Consider the following 25,584-nt stretch of genomic DNA (forward strand, 5'->3'; position numbering starts at 1 on the left):
ACAGCTAGAGATCGCAGTTTTCCCAGCAGTGTTCTCCTCACACCAGATCTGGAATCTTTTGTTAATTTTTACTTTTTAAAAACTATAAAGTGCTTATTGGAGTACCCCTTGTGGCTCAGCGGTAACAAAACTGGCTAGAACCCATAAGGATGTGGATTCGTTCCCCGACCTTACTCAGTGGATTAAGGATCCCGAGTTGCTGTGGCAGTGGCTTAGGCCGGCAGTCGCGGCTCCAATTGGACCCCTAGCCTGGGAACTTCCATATGCCATGGGTATGGCCCTAAATAGACGGAATAAATAAATAAGTAAATAAATAAATAAATAAAACTATAAAGTGCTCATTGTAGAAATTTTTGAAAACACATTAACTTGTAAAGGAAAAAACAAATATTACTCATAATCCACAACTTAACTGCTGGTAATATTTTGAGGTAGCCCCTTTACGTGTTTTTGAAATGCATGCATGTATTTGTGTATATCTGTGCCTTTACAAAAGTAGGTCTATATATGCACACGTATTATTTCTATTCTGCTTTTATATTCAATATGTTATTTTTGTGTTCCACTTCATCAAAAATTCTTCTGAAATATTATTTGGAAGTAGCTTTCATTAGGGTTTTTTCCTTGTTAAAAAATTATACATGTCTATTATGAAATAATCACTGCTCACATTGATTGAGTCTCATAATCAGCTGGAAACCCTGTTCAGCTCTTCACATACATGATCACATTTAATTCTCATAGCAGCTCCCCCAGGTAGGAGCTTTTACAGGTAAGGAGAAGCCTTGGAGAGGTGAAGAATTTGTCCTGCTGGCAAAGACTTAAATGCCCACAGGATTTTACACGCAGTCTTGAACCAAATTGCCTACATTAATGACCACATTTAATGACTGCATCGTATTCTCTAATGTATACTTATCATAATTAACCATTCTCTTTTGTTGGACATTTAAACTTTTTGTTGTTATAATGAAGCAATGATAATCTTCTCCTAAAACCATCTTTGTTCACCTCTTGTTATTTCTTTAGTCATTTCCTGGAAGTGAACCACTGAGTCATCATTTTCAAGTCTTGATACTTATTACCAAGTGACTTTCCAGAAAGGCAGCATGCCCTCCCACCAGCCTGTGTAAGAGGAGGCCCTCTTTAAAAACCATTCAGTTTGGTAGGTGGAAATTGTATCTCCTTTATTTGATTTACATTTCCTTGATTCCTAGTGAGGTTGAACTTTTCTCTCACGCACTCATTAGTCAGTTGTAGATCCGTGAGTAAGCATCACAGGGAGCAACTTGTCATTCCCGCTGGCACTTGCTTTTTTCTTGCTTTCACTCACTCTGTTGGTTTTGAGTTTCAGTCTGGACCCAGACACTTTATGGAGGAGAAATTGTTTCATATTCAACCTGCTCAGTCGATTTGACTCTGAATGAAGACTTGGGTCCCCATTTTGCACCCCCTCGTCCTCCTCTCACCCTGAGCCACACTGTAGTTCCCTCAGAATTGCCCCACCTCAGAGCAAAGCTCAGAGTTCAAGATTTCCCTTCAGACTCACTGAAGTTCAATCTGCAATCTGACTGTTTTGGAGACAGTATATTTTTATTCAGGAAATAACCGAGCTAGAGCTCTGCTTTCTCTTCCCAAGAAACTTCATTTCCTTTTGTTCTCAGGGGAGGTAAGAAAAGGATGGGGGGGTGGAAGAAAAAAGTCACTTCCATGAGCCCCTTGGCTGAGGCTGCCTGTGTGTGACAGGGAACCACCTCTTTGAAAAGCCCTTTGATCTTTGGAGTTAGGGAGTAATGCACTGTCATTTCCGATAGATTGTGCAATCGCCTCCTTCTGCCTGGAGCAAGAGAAGCACAGAAGGTGCAGCTGGCAGGTGCCAGCGGGGTAGTCACCACACCCTTAGAGTCCAAAAAGAATTTGCACAAGTCTCTTGATTCGGGCTCCAGCCTGAAATGCCTCCCTGAACAGGTGTGTTCACTATGGGTTCACCCTTGCCCTGCAGTCACCCCATTACCTGCTGCTCCTGGGCCACAAGTACATCCTGCTGGGCCTCACATTGGGCTGCCCTCCCACCACTGTTGTCAGAGAACTTGGGACTTTCTCTTCCATGGTCTCACTCCTCTGCCAATCTCCAGTTTCTAGCCTCCATGTTCCCCATCCTCACCTCCTCTTAGATCTTCGGCTCAGGATGTCGGACATTCAGTCCTGTCAGATGTCCCCTGCGTGGAGCCAGAGGGGACTCTGAATCACTCCAGGTAGGGGAAGTGGAGCAAGTGGAAATCTGGCCTGAGGACTGGCCAATAAGACCAACAAGACCTTTCCCCAGCCCCTGGATGTAACTCCTCTGTGTTTTTACATCCAAATCTTCTCTTTGACTCTCTTCCCTATTTGGAGTCATGTTATAGAAGGCCCGCTTCTGTTATTCTAGCATATCTGAGCCCCAGCACATGGGTAGGGATGCTCCACAAAGTGAAAACATTGGCACTTTGAAGGGCAGTCATCATGAAAGGCATCAGAAAGCCGAAAATGACACTCTACTCATGCTGGTAGAGCTTAAGAAGCAGCCTCTCTGAGCAGAGCAGCAGATAGGGAAGAAGGAGTGTAGAAGTCATGCTATCAAAATAAAGCTGGACTGCAGGCCAAAGTCATGCTTACCCACATGCTGCATCAGTTCAGAGGAGGGAGCATTGACAGATCTCAGACAGCTGGGAAACCTTTGAGAGGCAGTTGTTCAAGCTGGACCTTGAAGGCAAGAAGTAATACTTGCTGCGTGGCCTCTTGGAAGATGACAGCCCAGCTGGGGTAAGGAGCAAGCTAAAACACAGAGGTGGAATGCAATTGGCACGTTTGGGAATTGCTAGATCATTCTTGCTGCTCCAGAACACACATGCAGGGTACAGTATCAGTCAGGGTTCCACCAGAGAAACAGAACCAGTAAGAGATGTATAAGAAGAGATTCATTTGCAAGCAATTGGCTTGTGTGATGTTGGCGGCTGTCCAGGAAAATCTGAAATCCATGGGCAGGCCAGCAGCAAGGGCAGGCCCAGAAACTCCTCTCCACTGGCAGAGTTTCTTCTTTGAGGAAGCCTCAGCTGTGCTCTTAAGGTCTTTCAACTGATGAGATTAAGCCACCCAGATTTTCTAGAGTAAATTCATTTGCTTAAAATCAACTGATTTTTTTCTCAGTTTTATTGAGGTATAATTGACAAATAAAATTGTTAGGTATTTAATGGGGGGGGGGGTTGGCCGTGCCTGTGGCATGCAGAAGTTCCCGGACCAGGGATTGAACAGGCACCATAGCAATAACCTGAGCCACAGTGACAACTCCAGGTCCTTTAACCACTAGGCCACCAGGGAACTTCCTGTTAGATATTTAAAGTATACATCATGAAGATTTGATTACTGTATGAATTGTGAAAGGATTCCTTCCCATCTAGTTAATGAATACATCCATCACTATACATATATAATGTTTGAGAGAATAGTTGTTTTACTCCCTTTGCAAATTGCAGTTATGTAATACATGTTATCAACTATAGCTACCATGTTGTACATTAGATCCTCACACTTTACTCCTCTTACTGCTGAAAATTTAAACCTTTCTACCAACCTCTCTCTATTTCTCATAACCCCCCAGCCCCTGGCAATCACTTTCATACTCCCTATTTCTTTGAGTTTGGCTCCTTTTTTTTTTTTTTTTTTTTTTGCATTCCATGTATAAGTGAGATCACATAGTATCTGTCTTTCTCTGGTTTATTTCACATAGCATAATGCCCTCAAGGCCCCTCCGTATTGTTGAAAATTGCCGGATTTTCTTCTTTTTAAGAAATATATACCACATCTCTTTATCCATTCACCCACTGACAGACACTTTTAGATGGTTCTTTATCTTGGCTATTGTGATTAATGCTATAATGAACTTGGGAGAAAGAAGAGTCAATATCCTGTTTTCGTTTCCCTTGGATGTGTATCCCAAAGTGGGACTGCCGGATCATATGGTAGTTCTAGTTTTAATATTTTGAGGAGGCTCCATACTGTTTTCTATAGTGGTGGCACCAATTTGCACTCCTACAGACAATGCGCAATGGTCCCCCTTTCTCCACATCCTAATACTTGTTATCTCTTGTCTTTTTTTGTTTGTTTGTTTTTTTGTTTTTTTGCCTTTTCTAGGGCTGCTTCCGTGGCATATGCAGGTTCTCTATGTAGCATCCAGCCTAAGCCAGAGCCATAGCATCGGGATCTGAGCCGCATCTGTGACCCACACCACAGCTCACGGCAACGCTGGATCCTTAACCCACTGAGCAAGGCCAGGGATCGAACCTGCAAGCTCATGGTTCCTATTCGGATTCATTAACCACTGAGCCACGATGGGAACTCCTCTTGTCTTTTTGATAACAGCCATTCTAACAGGTGTGAGGTTAAATCTCATTGTGGTTTCCCTGATATGAGTGATTTCGAGAACATTTTCATATACCTCTTGGCCATCTATATGCCTTCTTTGGAAAAATGTCTATTTAGCTCCTCTTTCGTTTTTTTTGGGGGGGGGGGGCTGCAGCCACAGCACATGGAAGTTCCCAGGCTAGGGGTTGAATTGGAACTGTAGCCGCCAGCCTGCACCACAGCCACAGCAACGCCACATCCCTAACCCACTGAGCAAGGCCAGGGATCGAACCCACAGCCTCATGGTTCCTAGTTGTATTTGTTTCCACTGTGCCATGACAGGAACTCCCTCTTCCCATTTTTCAATAGGGTTTTTTTTTTTTTTTGCTATTGAGTTGTGTGAGTTCTTTTTTGCTTTTTTGTTTGTTTTTGTTTTTGTTTTGTGAGTTCTTTGCATAGGTTGGACATTACCTCTTATTAGAGATATGATTTACAAATATTTTCTCCTCTTCAGTAGCTTGCCTTTTCATTTTGTTGATGGTTTGCTTTGCTGTGCAGAAGCTTTTTAGGGTGATGTAATCTCACCTGTCTATTTTTGCTTTAGTTGCTTTTGGCATCATATTCAAAAAATCTATACCAACGCCAGTGTCAAGGAGATTGCTGCCTACTTTTCTTCTAGGAGTTTTACAGTTTCGAGTCTTAGTCTTTATTTTGAATTGATTTTTATGTATGAACAAACTAGCCTTTCCCCATTGTATATTCTTGGCTCCCTTGTTGTAAATTCATTGATCATTTATGCATGGGTTTATGTCTGGGCTCCCTATTCTGTTCCATTGATCTGTGTGTCTGTTTTTATGCCAATGCCATACTGGTTTGATTACCATAGTTTGGTACTATAATTTGAAATAAGGAAGTGTGATGCCTCCAGTAAAATCAACTGATTATGAATGTTAATCACATCTACAAAATGCCTTCACAGCAACAACTAAATTAGTATTCAAGTGAATAACTAGAGACTGTAATCTAACCAAGATGACACCAAAAACTGACTGTCACAGGTACCAATCAATAATGAAAATGGTAAAAAGAATTAGCTCAACATGGTTTTTCAAAGCATGAGACTCGCATATATGTGTACATTTATTTACCTCACCATAGAATGGTTTCTATTATCTTGCCCTATTCTCGGATTCTCTAACTGGTATCTCTCTTTTGGAAACTTAAGCTCCAGAGAGGGAAGTTAGGTTCTCATGAACCCCCTTTAGAATTGAAACATCACTTTTCTGAGGCTAAACCAAGATAGGTCAGTTAATTGGTATAGCCTCCAGCCTACCCATGTTTCTAGCAGAGTATCAGTAAGTACTCCGCCTGAGAATTCTGGGCTAAGGGAGAAAACTGCTTTGAACCTTTTCTCACTCCAATTCTATCCATCACTGGAACTAGAGGATAAGATTCCAAAGGGCAAGGATAATGTTAAAAGTCCTTCTCTCTCCTTTCATACCCGCCACCCTTCCTCACAAGTCTAAGGTAGACCTCTAAACATCAACAGGTCACATCTGTAGCTGAAGCCAGATGCATCAGGAATAGGTGGGGCGTTGCTTGTGCTAGTGTGACCCTGGTTAGAAAATGATTCTGGGAGTTCCCGTGGTGGTACAGTGGAAACAAATCCAACTAGGAACTATGAGGTTTTGGGTTTGATCCCTGGCCTCACTCAGTGGGTTGAGGATCCGGCGTTGCCATGATCTGTGGTGTAGGTCCCAGACATGGCTCAGATCCCACGTGGCTGTGGCTGTGGCTGTGGCGTAGGCCGACAGCTACAGCTCTGATTAGACCCCTAGCCTGGGAACTTCCATATGCCACAGGTGTGGCCGTAAAAAGACAAAAAAAAGAAAAGAAGAAGAAGAAAGAAGAAGAAGAAAAAAAAAAATGATTCTGGATTCCCAAGCTCAGGACTAGCAGTGAGCCAGCTTGCCCACTGATGGGATGGTTGTACCATAAAAAAAGAAATAAACTTTTTTTTGGTCCAATACAGAGCTTAAGGGAAAGATCTGGGGAAGGTCTCCATCCTTCTGTGACTTGGAAGGGAATTGAATCATGCATGACTCTGATCTTTTCCCCTTAAAAGCTCAGTGCTATCAAACCCTGAGAGCCACAGGTTACCCTGAGGTGCAAGAGAACAGAGAGGAAGTTTCTACTAAAGGTTTAGATTCTGTGCACCTGAGCTTATGAGAGTTTTATCCACTACAATTTTATTCACTTCAGTGGCCTTGAGCAAAAAAATGACAGAATGAGGCTGCCAAACTCCTTCTACCAGTTACATCTCCCTCCTAGAAGAAAGAGGAGGAAAATAAAAAACAAAATGATAGTGCTTCCCAGATTTAGAAAGTAAAAAATAACCAATAGGGAAACGGAGGTGGTTTGGTCACTGGGAACTTGAGTCCTGTGGCTGAGCTTTGCTCCGTCTGGAATCATTCTCAGAGGCTTAACCAAGAGGGCTGAAATGGGGTAGAGCTGCCAGAGCCCCAAGCACCTTGTGTAGGGAGTTGAACTGACAGGATAGAGAAGAGATGAAAGGTAGGCTCACCAAACTGCCGAAGCAAACCGGGACAACATGGCAAGGATCAAAAGGAGGTAGGGGAGTTCCCATCATGGCTCAGTGGAAATGAATCTGACTAGTATCCATGAGGAGGGTTTGATCCCTGGCCTCTCTCAGTGGGTTAAGGATCCAGCATTGCCATGAGCTGTGATGTAGGTCACAGACACAGCTCAGATCCTGCATGGCTATGGCTGTGGTACAGGCCGGCGGCTACAGCTCCGACTAGGCCCCTAGCCTGGGAACCCCCCATATGCCTCGGGTGTGGCCCTGAAAAAAACAAAAGTGGTAGGGTACTACTGTTGGTGGGAGGGTAAAATGGACTAGCCTCTTTGGGAAACAGTATGGAGGTTCCTCCAAAAATTAAAAATAGGGGTTCTCTGGTGGCTCAGCACATTAAGGATCCAGCATTGTCACTGCTGTGGTGCAGGTTTGGTTTGGTCCCTGGCCCAGGAACTTATGCATGCCTCAAGTGTGGCCAAAAAAAAAAAAAAGAAAGAAAGAAAAATAGGACTACTATATGATCCAGCACTCCTACTTAAAGGTTTATGTCCAAAAAGATTGGTACACCCATGTTCACTGCAGCACTATTCACAATAGCCAAGAGGTGGAAGCAACCTAAATGTCCATCAATAGATGAATGGGTAAGGAAGATGTGGTCTGTCCATACAATGGAATGTTATTTATCCTTTTAAAAAATATAAGGAAATTCTGATACCTGCTACAATGTGAATGAACCCAAATTGAAATAAGCCGGTCGTAAAAAGACAAGTACTGCAAGATTCCACTTATATGACTTATACGAAATAATCAGACTCTTAGAAAGCAGAATGGTGGTGCCAGGGGCTGGGGGGAGAGGCAGGATCTGAGCCGAGTCTGCGACCTACATCACAGCTCATGGCAATGCTGGATCCTTAACCCACTGAGAGAGGCCAGGGATCAAGAGTACAGAGATTTTGTTTGGGGGTTTGTTTTGTTTTGGCTATGTTGCGGCATATGGAAATTCCCAGGCTTGGGATCAAACTCTCGCCACCACAGCAACCCCAACCACTGCAGTGACAACTCTGGATCCTTAACTTGCTGAGCCACAGTGGAACTCCTAGAGTTTGGGTTTTGCAGGATGAAAACATTCTAGAGATCTCTCGCATGACAGTGTGCAAGTAGTTAATACTACTGTGCTATATACACTCTGAAACGGTTACGATAGTAAATTCTGTTATGCTTTTACCGCAATAAAAAAAAAAAAAGAGGGCACTATAAAACCCAATTATACATATGCCAAAGGTTAACTTGGAGTGAAAACCTGTCTGCTGTGTAGTGGACCCCACATATGTGCAGCAGGACAGCCTTTTACCCACCCCACCTCCACCCCCACCCCTGGGATACCTCATTGGGCCATCTACTCCACCCCAGAACACCGTATCTGGAAGACTCAAAACATCGTCATCATATGCATTGGCCATTTTTCATGATACCTCAAACTGGTTTTGTTCCTCCAATATTTTTACAAATTTTGTTATATACTTCATGTGTCCAGTAATAACAATAGTAATAACTAGCACTTCTTAAAAACTTACACAAAGGAATGTCATTATATAGGATGAGCAAAGTGAAAATTAACTACAGTAAAAACCACCCAAAAGTCTCTTAAATTGCCAACAAAGTACAATGTGTATAATTTGATGTAAACAACCCTCCCAGGCAGTAATTATCCAGCAAACTTTTAAAAACACAAAGAATTATTGAGGTAGCCCAGAGGAAAGTTTATATGCAGATGTCTGGGCATTCACTTCAATCTGCCTTTAAGATAAGTGAAATGCTCCCAGCAGAGTGAGGGTGGTGGGGAGTGAAAAATTCCTACTGACCTGAAGGTTTCATTTTTAATATTAAGACTCTGTCAAAAGCCTAACAATTGAGAAATTGTCAGCCAAGGTCCCTGCAGTGCCAGCCCATGGCAGTGCTGGCTTCGGTCTTCTTCAAGGTAGGAGCAGTCTTTGCAGTCTGAAATTCGGGGTGGGGCCTGACTATTGCACAAAATGAATTCTCTATAGTGCAAACCAGTCAGGCTATTTACAGGCACCTGCAGTGTAAAATTTGGCAGCTTTAAATGAAGTCTCATCAACTTTAGAAGTGGAGGAAAAAAACAGAGCTAAGTGTTTTGGGAAGAGAGAAAGTAAAAATCCTCATCTTTGATTTAATCTAGGAAACCTAGCATTGTAAACTACTTATCATGAGGACTGTAGGGGAAAGGGAACAATGAAGATCTTAGCCTTTTCTGTGTTGTTTTACTTGCTTATTTAAAAAATACACATGGAGTCTCCATATGGCTCAGGGGGTTAAGCATTCAGCACTGTCACTGCAGTGGCTGGGGTCGCTGCTGTGGCAAAGCTTTGATTCCTGGCCTAGGAACTTCCACATGACCTAGGCACAGCCAAAAAAAAAAAATACATGTAACTACATAGCAACAAAAATGAAGAACTAGAGCTACCTATATCTCTGTGTATAAACAAACAAAGTTCCCCAGTGGCTCAGCAGGTTAAGGATCAGTGGTGTTGTTGTCACTCCTTTGGTTTGCGTTTGATCCCTGGCCCCGGAACTTGGGCATGCCAAAAAAAAAAAAAGTTGGAGGCGGGAGACAAAATTCATAGCAGTGAGTAAAAAAAGCAAAACCCAGGACATGCACAAAATTGGTGAGGTTTCTGTACAGTCTGAAAAATGCAAAACAGTACAGTTTGCAAAATTGTTTTGGATCTATGTATCTGTAGCCAAACTATGAAAATATACATGAGAATGACAAAAGTCATGTTCAGGGTAGAGGTTACCACTGGGAAAACAAGGCAGAGAATGCATTCAAGGAACTCAGAAGGAATTCCAAGCTACCAATCATGTATTTCTTACACTGGATGGTTAGCATATGCTATATTATTATTGTACTTTTATTCTTCTCCTATATGTCTGGCATGTTTCCTACTTTTAAAAAAAGGAAAAATGTAAAGCCTCTTTATTCTCAATTATGTTAATGATGTATTTGTTGTTATGAGATTAAACCAGGTGTTTTGCTTTTAAGAGGACTGAATCTTAAGATGAACCTCAGATAGGGAGTTCCCATTGTGGCACAACAGAAATGAATCTGAATAGAATCCATGAGGATGTGGATTCGATCCCTGACCTCTATCAGTGGGTTAAGGATCCAGCGTTGGGTAGGATAGAAAAGAGCAACCTGGCTAGAATCCCAGGTTGCTGTGGCTGCGGCATAGACTATCAGCTACAGCTCTGATTTGACCCCCTAGCCTGGGAACTTCCATATGCCATGGGTGTGGCCCTAAAAAGCAACAACCGAAAAGATGCTCTTAAGATAAAGGGTGTCTCCACCAGCTCTGTCAGGCCCTGTGCCCTGCACTTCACAGGCCCTCTCTCCCAGGAAAGCTATAAGAAGTAGATGCTGTTATCTGCATTTGACCAGTGAGGAATTAGGGACACAGATTAAGTAGTTTGTCTAAGCCATACCTTCATTACCAGTAACTGTTTCCCTACACTTTCCCAAAGGTGGTATTTTAAAGACCCATGATAATGTTGAATCATGTAGCTGGAAGGACAGGGCAAGTCCCAAGTTAAAACATCACTGGGAGCTCCCTTGTGGTGCAGCAAGTTAAGGCTCCAGCATTGTCACTGTAGCAGCTCAGGTCACTGCTGTGACACGGGTTTGATCCCTGGCCTCAGAGCTTCCCCATGCCTCTGGCATAGCCAAAAAACAAAAACAAAAACAAACAAAAAAACCCCAAAACATCCCTAAAGTCTGATGTGTACAAAGTACCCTCTGAAAGTGTCAAGAGCCTAAAATCTGGGCCTAATGCACTAAGCCCTTTCCTTTCTCTCCCCACCCCCTGCTCTCTCTCTCTCTTTTTTTTTTTTTTTTTTTTTTTTTGTCTTTTGTCTACTGTCTTTTTAGGGCCGCCCCCGCCCCCCCACCCCCATATGGAGCTTTCCCAGGTTAGGGGTTGAATCTGAGCTGTAGCCAGTGGGCTACACCACAGCCACAGCAGCATGGTATCTGAGCCATGTCTGCGACCTACACCACAGCTCACAGCAACACCAGATCCCTAACCCACTGAGAGAGGCCAGGGATAGAACCCTTATCCTTATGGTTCTTAGTCAGATTCGTTTCTGCTGAGCCACGACAGGAACTCCCCCTGCTCTTTTCTAATTGGCATTCAGATCTCTTTCAGTCCCAGTGCTTATGAGCCCCTGTTCTTAGGGGGTTGAGAGAGCTAGACCTAACTTTTCTGAGATTCCCACAGACTTCTGAAGTTTTTACTCTCAGTTTCAGTGGGCTCTGTGGGCACATCTTGCTTTATTTACTTTTTTGTATGCACACTGCTTTAGTTGGGCTATCATAATGCCTTTCCCCCATTATCTCTGGTGGGGAAGTGAGTAATCAAATTCTAGATTCTAAACTTCGGTGAGATAAAGTCAACAGCATGTGTGGCATTGAGATGGCACCCTGCAAAGGAAAATGACTCCTGGTGGCCCATATTGTTTTGGGGCTTGTTTGCGTTGCTGTGCAGTTGTAATGGAAAACGAATAAAAATAAAAATCCCGGGGCCCATTTTGGCCAGCGCTTGGGAATCTAATCCCACTGTCCTGGCGGAATTCCAACTCAGGTCACTGCATTCTGCTGGCAGAAGCCTCCTTGTGCAGTTTTCAGAGGATGTAACTTTCGGCTTTGCCTCTTTTTCTCAGCTCGCTGTGCAGTGAATTAATCAGCTGTCCCCTCCCCACCCTTCCCTGTATAGTTCCGCAAGGCTCAAAATGATCCCCTCCCTTTACCATAGTGACAGTGGGGCCTGATCTTAGACCAAGTAATTAACTTGATCTGGGGACCGGCCACAGAGATATTTGCTGCAGTTGAGATCTGTGTGCATGTGTCTTAGTCTTTGAGTGTAGTTATTCAGTCATTGGATCACAGACTCCTAGCAAGAAAAGGTTTTTCAGGAAGCATCTAGTTTCTTTCCAAAACTCTCTCTATTTATATTCCCTCTCATTGTTTTGTAACATTTTGTTATGCAAATTTAAAATGTGTCTTTATCTGAAGTACTTAGAGGTTTATCTTCCTTCCACACAGTTTATGCTTATGTTGCTTCTAATTGTTTTACAGATTTTTTTTTTTTACTGTGTTACTGTCTTTCTGATAAGAAATTGCTTTGCATGGTGTGAGGAATAGCTCCAATCTAATTCTTCTCCATACAAACAATCTTGTATTCCCAACACTGTTTATTGAACAGTGATTTCTAACTGTATGACTTCACTAAATGACTTAACCTCCCTGAGAATCAGCTTTCAGTGTCTGGAAAAATAGGGATGGATGATAATGATACCTACCAGACAGTCTTGCCCTAAGGCCGGAGTGAGAGAACACCTCGAATGCTTGGCAAGTATGTGTCTAATAAATGATGTCTTCTTTTTCGTCTCCTTTCCTTCCTTTTTATCTGCATCCCCCTATTTTTTCCTAGAATCTTTTTAATGTACCCCCCGTTGCTGAAATCAAGCCAGGCTGGACTGACCCAAAGTTTGTCAATCCTACACTTTCTGTTGGGAAGCTACTAAATAGAAAGGTTGGGGGATGTGAGGAGAGGTCGAAGGCACTTTTCTGGAAAAGACCCATCCTAACCACACGTGCACTTTGCTGTCAAGTCACCAGGCTGTTGGGGCAGCCCCTCTCTCCCTGGTCCCTCTTAAAGGCTGTTCTTCTGAGGCCTCAAAATGCCCCCCTCTCGCTGCTGCCATGTCAGATCTTTGGGAGAAATCTGGTTTTTGAAGACAAAGCTCTATGTGTGGGTTGTTTTATTTTGGGGGTGGGGTGAGGGTAGGAGTTGGCCATGGGTTTGCTGCATTCCAGGAAGAGGGAGGACTCTCCTCTCCTCTGATGAGTCATGGAAGAGAAACGTCTAATGTTTGCAAACATCTCCAGCCAAGCCTCTGCTTCCTTGTGCTCCACCCATCCCCCATCTAGGCAGATTGGACCCACCTGAGAAGTTTCAGGTTTGAAGCCTCAAGAAGAGGCCAGGGGTTGGGCCGCCTCTGAGGTGGAGAGCGCTAAGAGAAGGGGAGGCTGTTGCCTTGTACCTCTGGACTCCAGCGAGTGAGCCAGCGAGACGGGACCTTACAATGTGCGTATCTGCCTCCAAATCAGGGCATGATCTGGGTGGTGCAGGAGGACTAAGTGAACCAACAGGGCTGTCCCCAAGGCCTGCATGAGAGCACTCCCAATCAACCCCACGCCGCAGAAGGGTGGGAGATGGAGAGGAGCCGAGAGTGGGGGACGGGAGCAAAGGGGACCGCGGAGAAGAGACAAGGGCTGAGAATGGAAGGGAAGCCCTGCTCCTGAGAGCAGCCGGGAGCTCCTGCTTTCCGGGAAAGATGAAGGCTGAGCGTGCAGGAGCAGGGAGTGGTGGGGGTGAGCTGGGAGAGGACCGTTGCCTCAGCTTCGGCAGGCTGCTGGAGCCAGATGGGGCTCAGGATGCAGCCTCCCAGATGGAGCAATTGGCTCGTCAGACATGCTTCCCTCAGGAGACACAGTGTCCCCCTCCCTCCCCCTCTCCCCAATCAGGAGAGAATCACAAGGTGACGTGGGAGGGCAGCCAACCTCCTGGGATCTTTTGTCAACTATCAGGTAACTACAGCGGGATCACAATAGGAGACCCAAACATGCCTCTGCCACCAACACCCCCTTTTTTTTTCTATTGTGTGACATCAAGGGAGTGAGCTGGTCAGCTTGGGAACAAAGATCCAATTCTAGGAATTTGTCCACCGCAACCCTATCCGCTGCATTCACAGTCCCTGGATTTCTGCCCTACAGAAACTCTACCTGCTCACTGTGCTACCGCTACCGCTGGCACCCGGCAGGGAAGGGAGAATGTGAGTAGCTCCTCGTTTAAAATTAAAATCGCATTTAATCACCATTCCTTTTTCTACCAGGCTCAAGAGGCCGTGTCATCTCTGCATTTTGCTGTTTATGTTCTGAGCACCTTGGGGGTTAAGGAAGGAGGGCAGTGGAGGAGAACATTTGAAATCTTTCCACAAAAATCAAAGAACAAACCAACTGGAGGGAAAAATAGCTGCTATATTTAAACTACATTATCCCATCAGGGAGCTATGGTTTTGAAAACCATTCCACAGTACTTTGTTTGGCACTGCTGTATGGGTTACTTTTCTTTAATTTTTTTTTTTTAATGGTAACTTTTTCCCCCCAGAGCAGTAATAGCAGAGGAAGTGAAGGGCCTCCTTAATTAATTGGTAGATGTGTACTGAGCACCTGCCACATGGCCCACCCTGTGCTAAACACTGAGGACAGAAAGCAAGTAAGGAACACTTAAAGTCTTTCAAGCAAATGATTGTCACGCATTCATTCATTATTGTGCATGTATCCTAATTGCACATGATCTCTGTTCTCCTGGAGTTTATATTCAATGAACAAGTGCTAGTGACAGGTGCAATAAAAGAGCACCAATCATATCTGTGTTTGTGTCATTTGCTTTTCTTCCTGACCTAAATGCTGTTCTTCTCAGCTCTGATTATGCAAATGGATGGATATTATTCATGGCTCACTTCTCAGTGGGAGGGTAGCCCCACCCCAACCCCACCCCCCACCTGTCATTCTCACATGTGAGTCCAAGTCCCAGTCAAATGGCAAAGTCAGGTAGAGAGCTGGGTATAGGAGTCTGGACGCACAAATGTGTGTGTCATGGATATTTTGGTGGGGTTTAAACTAGCGTGCTTAATGCAAGATTGTAGATAAGGAAGAATGTTGAGTCTAAGTGCTAGGACACTCCACATTTCAAGTTGAGTGGCAGAGGGTGAGATATATGAAAAGAAGGCTGAAAAGGATCAGCCAGAGAAAAAGTAGGAGTTCCCTTGTGGTGCACCAGGTAAAGAATCCAGCATTGTCACTGCAGTGGCTTGGGTCACTGCTGTGGCTTGGGTTCGATCCCTGGGAACTTTTACATCCCATAGGCACAGCCAAAAAAGAAAAAAGGACGTAAACCTGAGTTACTGTAATAGAGTTGAATGATATATGAAGTGCTGTGTGGGACACAGAAGCATGGTGAGGATCCAAAATGGGGTGGGATTTAAGCCATCATCCTGAAGGATGATTAAGTGTTCACCAGCCATATCCAAGCAGCAGGAACAGCCTGAGCAAAGGTGCAGAGGAACAGATGATGGCTCACTGTGGCAGGAGCTTAGGATCTGAGGGGAGTTTGCCATGGATGAAACTGAAAACTGCAATGGAAGAGTCTAGGGCATCTCCAAACAAGGTTTCCAAAGCTCCAAGCTAGTTATTTTTGCTTTCTGCCAGTCTGTTAGATGTTTGATGTTTGTCTTTTCTTTTTTCTTTTTTTTTCTTTTTTTTTTTTTTTTTTTTGTCTTTTTGTCTTTTCTAGGGCTGCTCCTGCAGCATATGGAGGTTCCCAGGCTAGGGGTCCAATCGGAGCTGTAGCCACCGGCCTACGCCACAGCCACAGCAACACAGGATCCGAGCCACATCTGCAGCCTACACCACAGCTCATGGCAACACCAGATCCTTAACCCACTGAGCAAGGCCAGGGACCAAACCCGCAACCTCCTGGTTCCTAGTTGGATTCGTTAACCACTGCACCACGATGGGAACTCCAGATGTTTGTCTTTTCTAAGTGAAGTGGACATCTTTTATTTGGCTAACCAACATCCTTCTCTCTCCTTCTGATAACAGCAGCATGACTTTCATCGAGGGTATTGTTTTCCAGGGTATGGATTCTGGACTAGCAGCATCAACATCAGTCACCTGGGGACTTGTTAGAAATGCAAATCTTGGGCTCTATCCCAGACCTACTGAATGAGAATTATGGAGAAAGGGCCCAGAAGTTTGTGTTTTCACAATCCCTCCAGATGATGTTGATGCTCGCCTAAGTTTGAAAACCATTTGGTTTTGGGACCCACTTCTCCCCCACTCTTAGGCCATGTAGTTCAGGTAGAGCTGAAGACAGTTCCTGCTGTGAGGGCTGGACACGTGACCCAGAGAAAATATTAGCCCTCTCTTTCCACTGCAACTAAACTTGCTGGACTGTAAACTGAGATGCTGGGGGTCATGTCTGCTACCACCTGGAGAGATCCCACAGGCCAGTAAGAAAAAGCAAAGGAAAGCAGCAGAGTCAAGAGATGGAGAGAGAATCTCAGTTACTTTGTTTGAGTAACTGGATCAAGCTGTTCTGAATTTGAAGTCTAGTCCTCAACAAGCCCTTTTTTTCTAAGCATAAGCTTATCAGTTGTTTTTTTGATGCTTAGCCATCACAAGAATGCTTATGAATGGGAGAGAGGCACATTCTGGAAAAGACATTCTGTTAAGATTGGCAAATTCTCAAATGTTAAAGTTAGTTTGTGGGCATGTAGAAAAAGTGGTGGTCACTAGGCACTGACATGTGATCTGTAACACAAGCCATGCCAAACTGGACACATTTCTGTGAAAAGATCACTAGAATGTGGACTGTTATAGGCAATTTTCCTAGATCTTAGCAACACATTCCACAGAGCCCACTCATTAAGTTCTTATGGATCTGTAGAGAAATGTGGGTTGGATAACACTACAGTAGACTAACATCCCATAATCACCTGAAGAGATTTTTACTTTACATAACAAAGAATGTAAATAGTGCAGACAATTCTGCCCATCTTTCCACTCAATAAGCCTGTATTCCAGAGTCAGTAAGAGACAGCAGAAATGACTAAATTGGATGGCCTGAGTGCCCACTCAGTGTAAACACCTTACTGTGCCAGTTCTCAGTCTAGTACATAAAGACATTTTTTTAATATATCATGATCCTTAAGTCAAGCTGACTACATTAGATGTTCAACCAAAGGATCAATCTGTATAATACAGTGTTATGGGAGATAAGGAAACAGGAGAGTGCAATATAAGATTTTCCCTTGAAAAAATAAAAATCATTAAAACTGAAAAAAATTAAAAAAAAAAAAAAAGGATTTTCGCTTGCCTGACTTTGGAACCTGTAGTGAAGTTAATTTATAGCAGTTGAACAATAAAATCCACTTAATTGGTTTTTTGGTTTTTTGTTTTTGGTTTTTTGTTTTGTTTTGTTTTGTTTGTTTGTTTTTTGGTCTTTTTGCCTTTTCTAGGGCCGCTTCCCATGGCATATGGAGGTTCCCAGGCTAGGGGTCCAATTGGAGCTGCAGCCGCTGACCTACACCAGAGCCACAGCAACTCGGGATCCGAGCCGCGTCTGCAACCTACACCACAGCTCACAGCAACGCCAGATCCTTAACCCACTGAGCAAGGCCAGGGATTGAACCCGAAACCTCATGGTTCCTAGTCAGATTCGTTAACCACTGCGCCACGACGGGAACTCCTCAATTGGTTATTTCCTAATCTGGAATGAATGTCTAGAAATTCTGTGGGATAAAGACATAGAAGTCAGAAGTCATGCTCATCAAATTTGTGTGTAACCCAAGTTTGGACATATGGCTAAAACATCATTGAAGGTGAAGACTCCAGAAGACCCCAGGGGTCTTCTGCAAAGACAGCCCAAAGTGAACACGAGAACATCCCATTACAGTCAGACAGAGTTCAGTGCTTGGGTTAACAAGAATCAACAGTGCAAGCAGATGATGGGAAGAAAGTTCCCAGGCCAGGGGCTGAACCTGCACCACAGCAGTCACCCAAGCCACAGCAGTGACAATGCCAGATCTTTAACCCACTGTGCCACATGGGAACTCCAAAAATAGATGCTTATAGAGAGTTCCTGTCATGGCTCAGTGGTTAACGAATCCGACTAGGAACCATGATGTTGTGGGTTCAATCCCTGGCCTCCCTCAGTGGATTAAAGATCTGGCATTGCCGTGAGCTGTGGTGTAGGTCACAGACATGTCTCAGATCCCACACTGCTGTGGCTGTGGCATAGGCCGGTGGCTACAGCTCTGATTAGACCCCTAGCCTGGGAACCTCTATATGCCGTGGGGGTGTGGCCCTAGAAAAGACAAAAAAAAAAAAAAAAAAAAAAAAGCAAAAAACAAGAGATGCTTATAAAGCACAATAGATATCTTGACATACTGGAAGGAATCTCACACAGAGGAGGGGTTAAACGTAGAGTTCTTCCAGAAGGCTAAGCAAGAGCCAATGTATAGGAGGATTGTTAGTGGGAAGTGGATTCAGCCCAGAATGAGACTGCATTAATGACTGGAGCTGTCCAAATATGGAACAGACTGCCTTTCACAATCTCCACCACTTTACAGTAGGATTGTAGAGCGCTGGGAAGCTGGCATGCCATTCTTTTCTATGGGGCCTTTCCTAGCTACCTAGCTTTTTAAAACAGCCTGCCTACTACCAGATAATATCCTCCTTTATTCATTCCTTTGAGGTTCTTTGATCAAATCATCCATCTTTCTGAATCACAATTTCTCTTCTTTTTCCTCTCCCTGTGCTCAGTTGATTGAATATAGCTATAATCCTGGAGTTCCCCCCAGCTCAGAGGGTTAAGGATCCTGTGTTGTCACTGTTGTGGCTCCAGTTATAGCTGTGGCACAGGTGTGACCCCTGGCTTGGGAACTCCCACATGCTATGCTGTGGCCAAAAAATTTAAGAAGTTAAGAATTTTTTAAAATTGAAAAATGAATATAGCTACAATCCTTGGTGAGAAATACAGTTAGCCCTTAAACAACACAGGTGTTAGGATCACTTACCCTCCATGCAGTTGAAAATCTAAGTTGGCCCACACACATATTTCCTTCATATGTATGGTTCTAAATCTGAGGTTTCAACCAACCACAGATGAAGTAGTCCTCTGGTATGCACTGTAGGAAAAAAAAAGTCTGTGTATAAATGGGCAATTCAAACCTGTGTTGTTCAAGAATCAACTGTATTTCCAAAATCCATTCTTTATTTAACCTTGTTAACAAGAAGTATGCATAGTTCATAAAATAAGTTAAACATAAGTTTTTTTCTTTCTTTTTTCTTTTTAGGGCTGCACCTGTGGCATATGGAAGTTCCCAGGCTAGGGGTTGAAGCGGAGCCGTAGCCAACGGCCTACGCCACAGCCAGAGCAACACCAGATCTGAGCTGCATCTGCAACCTACACCACAGTTCACGGCAACACCAGATCCTTAACCCACTGAGCAAGGCCAGGGATCGAACCCGAGTCCTCATGGATACTAGGCAGATTCATTTCCACTGCACCACAACAGGACCCCTTGAGCATAAGTTTATTTCTATGTAAGAGTAACTAGATCTTTCTAACTTTGGTGCTGGGGGGTTGGGGGGGCAGTGCTGTGTTTGCTAAATCTTGGTGACCTATAAACAACAGGTTTCAGAGACACCAACAGGTTCAGAAACTGCGAGCATAATTGGTGTGTGTTATAGAAGGCGCCAATCCAGGCTGAAAAGTACACTGTTTCAATAGGGAGTAGGCAGTCTTCCACTTAAGATGATTTGACCAGAAATTTTTCGACTTTATGGTGGTGCAAAAAGCAATGACACATTCAGTAGAAACAATTATGAATTTTGATCTTTTCCCAGGCTATCAAGATGCAGTACCATCCACTCTTATGAGGCTGGGCAGTGGCAGCAGGCTGCAGTTCCCAATCAGCCTCGCTGATCACAAGGGTAAACATTGAAACACTTAAAACCATTTTGCTTTTCACTTTAAATAAATTACATGAGATAGTCAGTACTTTGTTATAAAAAAGGTTTGGTATAGATGATTTTTCCCAACTGTAAGCCAGTGTGCACCGAGCACATTTAAGGTAGGCTAGGCTAAGCTATGAAGCTCAGAGGGTTAAATGTATTAAATGTATTTTCAACTTATCAAGATGTAATCCCAGGAATTCCTGCTGTGTGCAGTGAATTGGCTGCATCTTGGGAATCACAGGTTTGATTTTCAGCCCAGCACAGTGGGTTAAGGATCCAGAGTTGTCACACCTGCGGCTTAGATGGAGATTGTGGCTTGGATCTGATCCCTGACCTGGGAACTCCATATGTGGTGGGGCAGCCAAAAAAGAAAAAAAAAAAAAAGATGTAACCCCATCTTGAGTTGAAGACCTCCAGTAAATAGAAGAATTACAAAGGACTGTCTGAGAGCGTGATGACAATGTGGTAATGCTACCAGTGTGAACTTACATATTGCTCATCTCTGAGAAGCCTAAAATCCTGCCTCATTCTGGTTTTGTTTTATTCATTCATTCATTCATTCATTTATTCATTTATTGCTTTTTAGGGCCATATCCACAGCATATGGCATATAAAAGTTCCCAGGCTAGGGGTCAAATGGGAGCTGCAGTTGCCGGCCTATACCACAGCTCACAGCAACGGTGGCTCCTTAGCCCACCAAGCAAGGCCAGGGATCGAACCCATGTCCTCATAGATGCTAGCTGTATTCATTTCCACTGTGCCACAACGGGAACTCCCTGGTTTGTTTTAAACCTAACTGTCACAGCATTCCCAGGAGGCAAGTAATGCAGAGGCCCTCCTGTTTATTTTACCAAATGGAAATCAATAAACTTGGAGTTCAGCAAAAATTTGCTGAGGCCCTTGCATGACCAGGCCCTTTTAAAGTCCCTTATAAATCAGGGATGGTAAGATTCTTTCATTCACTGAAACAGGAGGTGGAGTTCACACTGTGGTGCAGTGGGTTGAGAATCTGATTGCAATAGCTCAGGTCACTGTGGAGGTGTGACTGCAATGGGTTAAAGGGTTTTGTGTTGCTATAGCAGTGGTGTAGGTCGAAGCTTCAGCTAGAATTCAATCCCTGGCCCAGGAACTTCCATATGCCAAGGATGGCCATAAAACAAACAAACAACTGTAGGCATTCAGTAAATGATGAATGAATACCAGGAGCTTTCTGCATCCTGAAGATGGACAAGCTAGACAAGCTTCTGTTCTCATGGAGCTGACATCCTGGTATGGTGAGCCAAGCAGTAAACAGCTAAGCAAAAAATACAACCTCAGAGATCAATGCTTTGAAGAAAAAAATAATATGACAGCAAGGTTTGTTGGGGAGGATAACCCTTTAAGTAGTCAGTCAAGACATCTCTGAGGAGGTAACATATAAGCTGAGATCTGAATAAGATGGAAGTAGGAGCATGAAGATCTAGGGAAGAGCATTGAGTACAAGAGCCCAGATCAGAAAACTCTCAAGAAGATTATAATCATAGAAGTGCTTACAACCCCAGGCAGAGACGGAGCCATGGAACAGAGGTCCAAAGTAAAATGCTCAAGGTAATTTCTAGGCTGAGTAAGGTAACAATCCTTGCTGGGGTGAGGCATAAGAATTGGTCAGAATCAGAAGTGGTGAAGCGGTCTGAGTGGGAAAAGAACCACCAGCCCTCCATTACCACACCCCCACCATCCAGTCACATGTCCCTCCTGGAAGAGGCTCCTATTCTGTGACCTAACCAGTTTCCACCTTGCTTCTCTTTAGCGCATTGCCATACACTAGAATTTCTGTTTAGTGTAGGGTTTTGTTGGTCCTTTTCCAAGTATCAAAACTACATGCTAGCCTCCGCTCCTTGGAAATAATTAAATGAAATGAGGTGCCTGATTTTTCTTTCAGTGGGGTAATGCAAAGTGATTTGCATCTGTTAAAGGACTTTATCTTAAGTACTGAGACTGAGCCATCTGGGACAACTATGGTGATTTTTGCTCTGCTTTGGCTCCTGTGTATGGTACACCATGGCCAAACACAAAAGTGGACTAAATGCTTCATTCTGCGACACAGTCCCTTAAGAAAACTGCTCTTTGTGATGCGAATGTGTTCACCTTTTGTTCATGAAATCAAAGCAAAGGTCCCTTTCTATTAAGTAGTCTAACTTATTTATATTGGCAAAATTCCCTTTATTGTGCAGTTAGGTAGGTTTTCTATAGTCCTCAGGAGCAAATTATCTGTGGTTTAAGAACAGATTCTGGATTCAAGTGCCTTTTTCTCCTATCGGGAAAAGTGAAAGTCTAGAAGATAGCCTTCATCTTAAAAACCAAGCGAAGTGTCTTCTTGCACAACTCTCGCTATTTGTTACAGTAGCGTAATCTGTGACTTCTATGCGGACGTGTATCAAAGGCTGCGTGGGATATTAAAAATAAAACCCCCTTTTTTTCCTCCCCCCGCCCCCGCCAGTGTGGGATTCCCTCAGTCAGAGCACAGAACTCGCTGGGGAAGGGCTGGTATCTGCACGCGGTGAAGCTCTCGGTGGAGGTGGGGAGGTCGGGGTGGGTGGGGTGCGGTGTTCCTGAAGCAACAGATGAGGGATTTTGGCCGCGTGGGAAGTTAAATGCGGAATTCCTTCCCTTGGATCCTGAAAGGTGCTCTTGAGAGACAGATTAGGATGCAGAGTGCGGCCCAGGAGGCGGAGGGCAAGGGGGCGAGCCAAGGACACCTAACCTCAGCGCGCTTAGGGGAGCTCTGCGGAGATCGAGTTCCCAATTTCCTCCGTCTCGCCTTCGAATCACCCACCCTAACCCGAGGCCGACCCAGATGGGCAGGCAGTTTCTTCCGGTCAATGAGTGCAGGCAGCCCGCCGTGAGCCCTCCACCCTCCCGGGTTCTACGCCTGCCGATGGTTGAGTGGGGCGAGAATCGAGAACAGCCCCGCCAAAGAAGCGTTCCAGCCTCGGGCCTCCGCGGACCAGCGGGCCACAACGCGCCCTGCACAGGAGCTGCGCGCGCCGGCCCGGATCCGGGTTCCTGAGGGCGGTACGAAGGAGGGGGCGGGGCTTGAACGGCCGCGTGGGCGCCAGTCGCGCGGGAGGGAGGGAGCCGGAGGGAGGGGGCGGGGCCGCGCCGCCCGCGCCGCGCTGGGCCCTCTCGGCCAATGAGCGGCGTCCACATGCCGCGGCGGCGGCGAGAGGGGAGGCAGCGGCGGATAAATGCTATTAGAGCAGCCGCCGCGGAGCCGTCCCCGACGCCACCTCCTTCTCCTCCGCCGCAGTTTCCTCCGTTGCTGTCGGGGGTGCGGAGCTGAGTGGACAGGGCGAGCGCGCCGCGCACCACCCCGCAGGCTCGCCTCCCTCGCTCGGTTCGGCTCTCAGGAGTCAGCCGAGCGTCCCCTCCTCCGGCCCGGCCCGGGCGGGGCGGAGAACCACCTCAGGAGAACGGGGAGGGGGCTCGGGGGCTGCGGCCTGCGCTCCCGGCGGGCGGTTGAGGGTGAAGGAGGCCCTCCCTTCTGACGAGGGGAGGGAGGGTCGGAAGCCCCCCCTCGCCCCCCCCTACGGTCCAGCTGAGCCCGGGGCGGGCGCCGGCGAGGGCAGGGCTGCGAGAGGGGCGGTTGTCTGGGGGAGGGGGCGCGGGGTGATTCAGCGCCCGGCGAGGCGGAAGCGGCCGGAGGAGGAGAAGGAGAGGGACAGGCCAGTCCGCGCCTGGGCGCCCAGGGTGGCACGAGCCCGCGGCCCGAGTGCGAGGCGGAGGCGAGGAGGCCGCGGGGACTGGAGGCGAGGCCGGCCGGGCCCCCGCAGCCATGGAGAACGCGCACACAAAGACGGTGGAGGAGGTGCTGGGCCACTTCGGCGTCAACGAGAGCACGGGGCTGAGCCTGGAGCAGGTCAAGAAGCTCAAGGAGAGATGGGGCTCCAACGGTAGGTGCTTGGTGCACGGGCTGCAGGGTCCCCGCGCCGCTCGGCGCGGGCCCGAGAGCCAGGAAAGATGGCTGACCGGGCTCCACCTCGTGGGTCTCGGCTCCGCGCCCGCCGAGGGCTGCAGACGGCGGGTTGAGCCCGCGCCCCGGCCCCCTGGGAGAGAGGGGTTGCAGGCGGGGGACCGGGGTCGGGTCTGCGCCGCCTCGTGGCTCCAGCCCTTGACCTTCCCCGCACGCAGCTAGCTCGGCGGTTTCTCACCCGCAGCAGCTGGCCCCGGTGGAGAGAGGGATGAGTCTCCTGCAGCTGGGTTGAGCCCTGCGAGACATTTTCTTGTCCCCAGTCGGATTTATGAGGCGTTGTTATAGTTGGGAATGCCTCTGACTGTTCTTGTACTATCCAGAGTTACACATCTGGCAGAAGTGATGACAGAGCTGAAATGACTCCTTGTATCAGGAGCGCTGTTAGGTTGCAATATAATTTCACATTTTGGAGTAGATCAGTGCAACAAATATTGTACATTTTCTTAGGATACCGTTTTGGTACGGTTTCTATTAAAAGTGATTGAGTTCATATATGTAGTCATGTCTTTAAAAGGCAGTGATACTTTAGTAATTCTTTTTGTAATGTCAGAGTGCTAAAATGCTTTTTTTCCCCCCTCCCGTTCTTGACACGTTGCCTGGTGGATTTCTACATCCTGCAGAGTTACCGGCTGAAGAAGGTAAGTAATCTCAACGTGTTTCTCTCCCGCTGCCCTTCATGTGCTGATGTCAAAGATGACATTTATAACTAATATGATTGTTTCTAACAGGGAAAACCTTGCTGGAACTTGTGATTGAGCAGTTTGAAGACTTACTCGTTAGAATTTTATTGTTGGCAGCATGTATATCTTTTGTAAGTATAAAACATTTTCTTTCCAAAAAGTCAACAATAAACCATAGGTAAAAAAACCAAGAAGCAAATGTCTATTGAGTGAGAACATTATGTTTGGAAATTTAAGTTGTGTCTTCATGTTTTGTGTGGGGGGTTTGGGGTTTTTTTGTATGTTTGTTTCTTTTTAACATCAAGAAGTTCTTTATTGGGAGGTCTTTTCTGTTTTGGGTTCTTCCATTGTGTAAGATCATACTAAGATGATGCTGGCTCTTTGTAGTCTGTAAATAGAACTTACAAAAGGAATATTCCAGTTGCTCTCCCTTCCTGGTAATGGCAAGGTGACAGTTGTTTCTGACAGTGACAAGAATGATGACGGCAGTGATGGCACCACTGTTGACCAAATTTGGTCACTGACCTTTAGGGTAGTATATTTATCTAAATTGGACCCCTGTCTTGAATGAGTCCTAGGTTGAGAGAACAAGGTTCAGTACAGTTGGTTCTAGATCCTAAAAGAAAAAAAATCATTGTTTTTTCTTGTTCTGTATGTGCTTACCCGTTTGAGTCCTGTATGGTTGCTTAGAAACTGGTGAAATGCAAAGAACTGCAGCAGAAGAAAGGTGATGAGGGTTGGCAAGGATATTTCTAGGTTATTAACATTTTTTCATGTTGAATACTAATTTTCTATCTCACTTTTTTTCTTGGGCAGTGGATTTCAAAGTTTTCCTAAAAATGGTCATGAATAGGACACATACGTTCCTAATCCTCACAGCATGAGATGCCTTTTGTTCTTAAAGCACAGGGTTTCATTCTTGTAAAAACCAAGATAGGAAGTGAAATTCCCTCAGTGCAGTAATTTTTTTCAGGCTTTGCAAAATTGACACCGTTTTAAGATTCCTTTTTTGTATGTTTGTACACATATAAGCCTCAGGGATCTACCTCAGTCTTTGACTGCCATATATCCAACAGGGCTATTTTGAGAACTAAATATACAAAGCAGTGGGCAGGTGGAGGGAAAAAATTGGCAAGAGGTGAACGTTTTTGGAGTTGCTGTACTCAAATACTGCTGTGAGACTCTATAACATATCATGCCATGTTAGCCAAGTGATGTGTAGCCATTAATAATAATTAATTCCTCATATTTT

The 25,584-nt window shown here is 45.2% G+C and overlaps 1 protein-coding gene and 1 long non-coding RNA gene across 4 annotated transcripts in view; both read left to right on the top strand.

Annotated features, from left to right (window-relative positions):
* Positions 11,055-19,682, top strand: LOC110256668. Its single transcript, XR_002338532.1, has 2 exons — positions 11,055-13,888; positions 19,530-19,682. It is a non-coding gene; the product is annotated as an uncharacterized LOC110256668 (long non-coding RNA).
* Positions 22,828-25,584, top strand: part of ATP2A2 (ATPase sarcoplasmic/endoplasmic reticulum Ca2+ transporting 2) — a 70,323-nt gene continuing 67,566 nt past the window's right edge. For 2 of the 3 annotated variants that reach the window (XR_002338285.1, XM_021072075.1), the window contains exons 1-3: positions 22,828-23,572; positions 24,273-24,290; positions 24,381-24,463. Coding sequence is in view for 2 of the 3 variants with exons in the window: in XM_021072075.1 (XP_020927734.1) it covers positions 23,455-23,572; positions 24,273-24,290; positions 24,381-24,463 (219 nt within the window). In the remaining variant the exon portion in view is untranslated. 3 annotated transcript variants of the gene reach the window in all.

The sequence above is a fragment of the Sus scrofa genome, chromosome 14 (assembly GCF_000003025.6).
Source record: "Sus scrofa isolate TJ Tabasco breed Duroc chromosome 14, Sscrofa11.1, whole genome shotgun sequence".
Classification (NCBI taxonomy): domain Eukaryota; kingdom Metazoa; phylum Chordata; class Mammalia; order Artiodactyla; family Suidae; genus Sus; species Sus scrofa.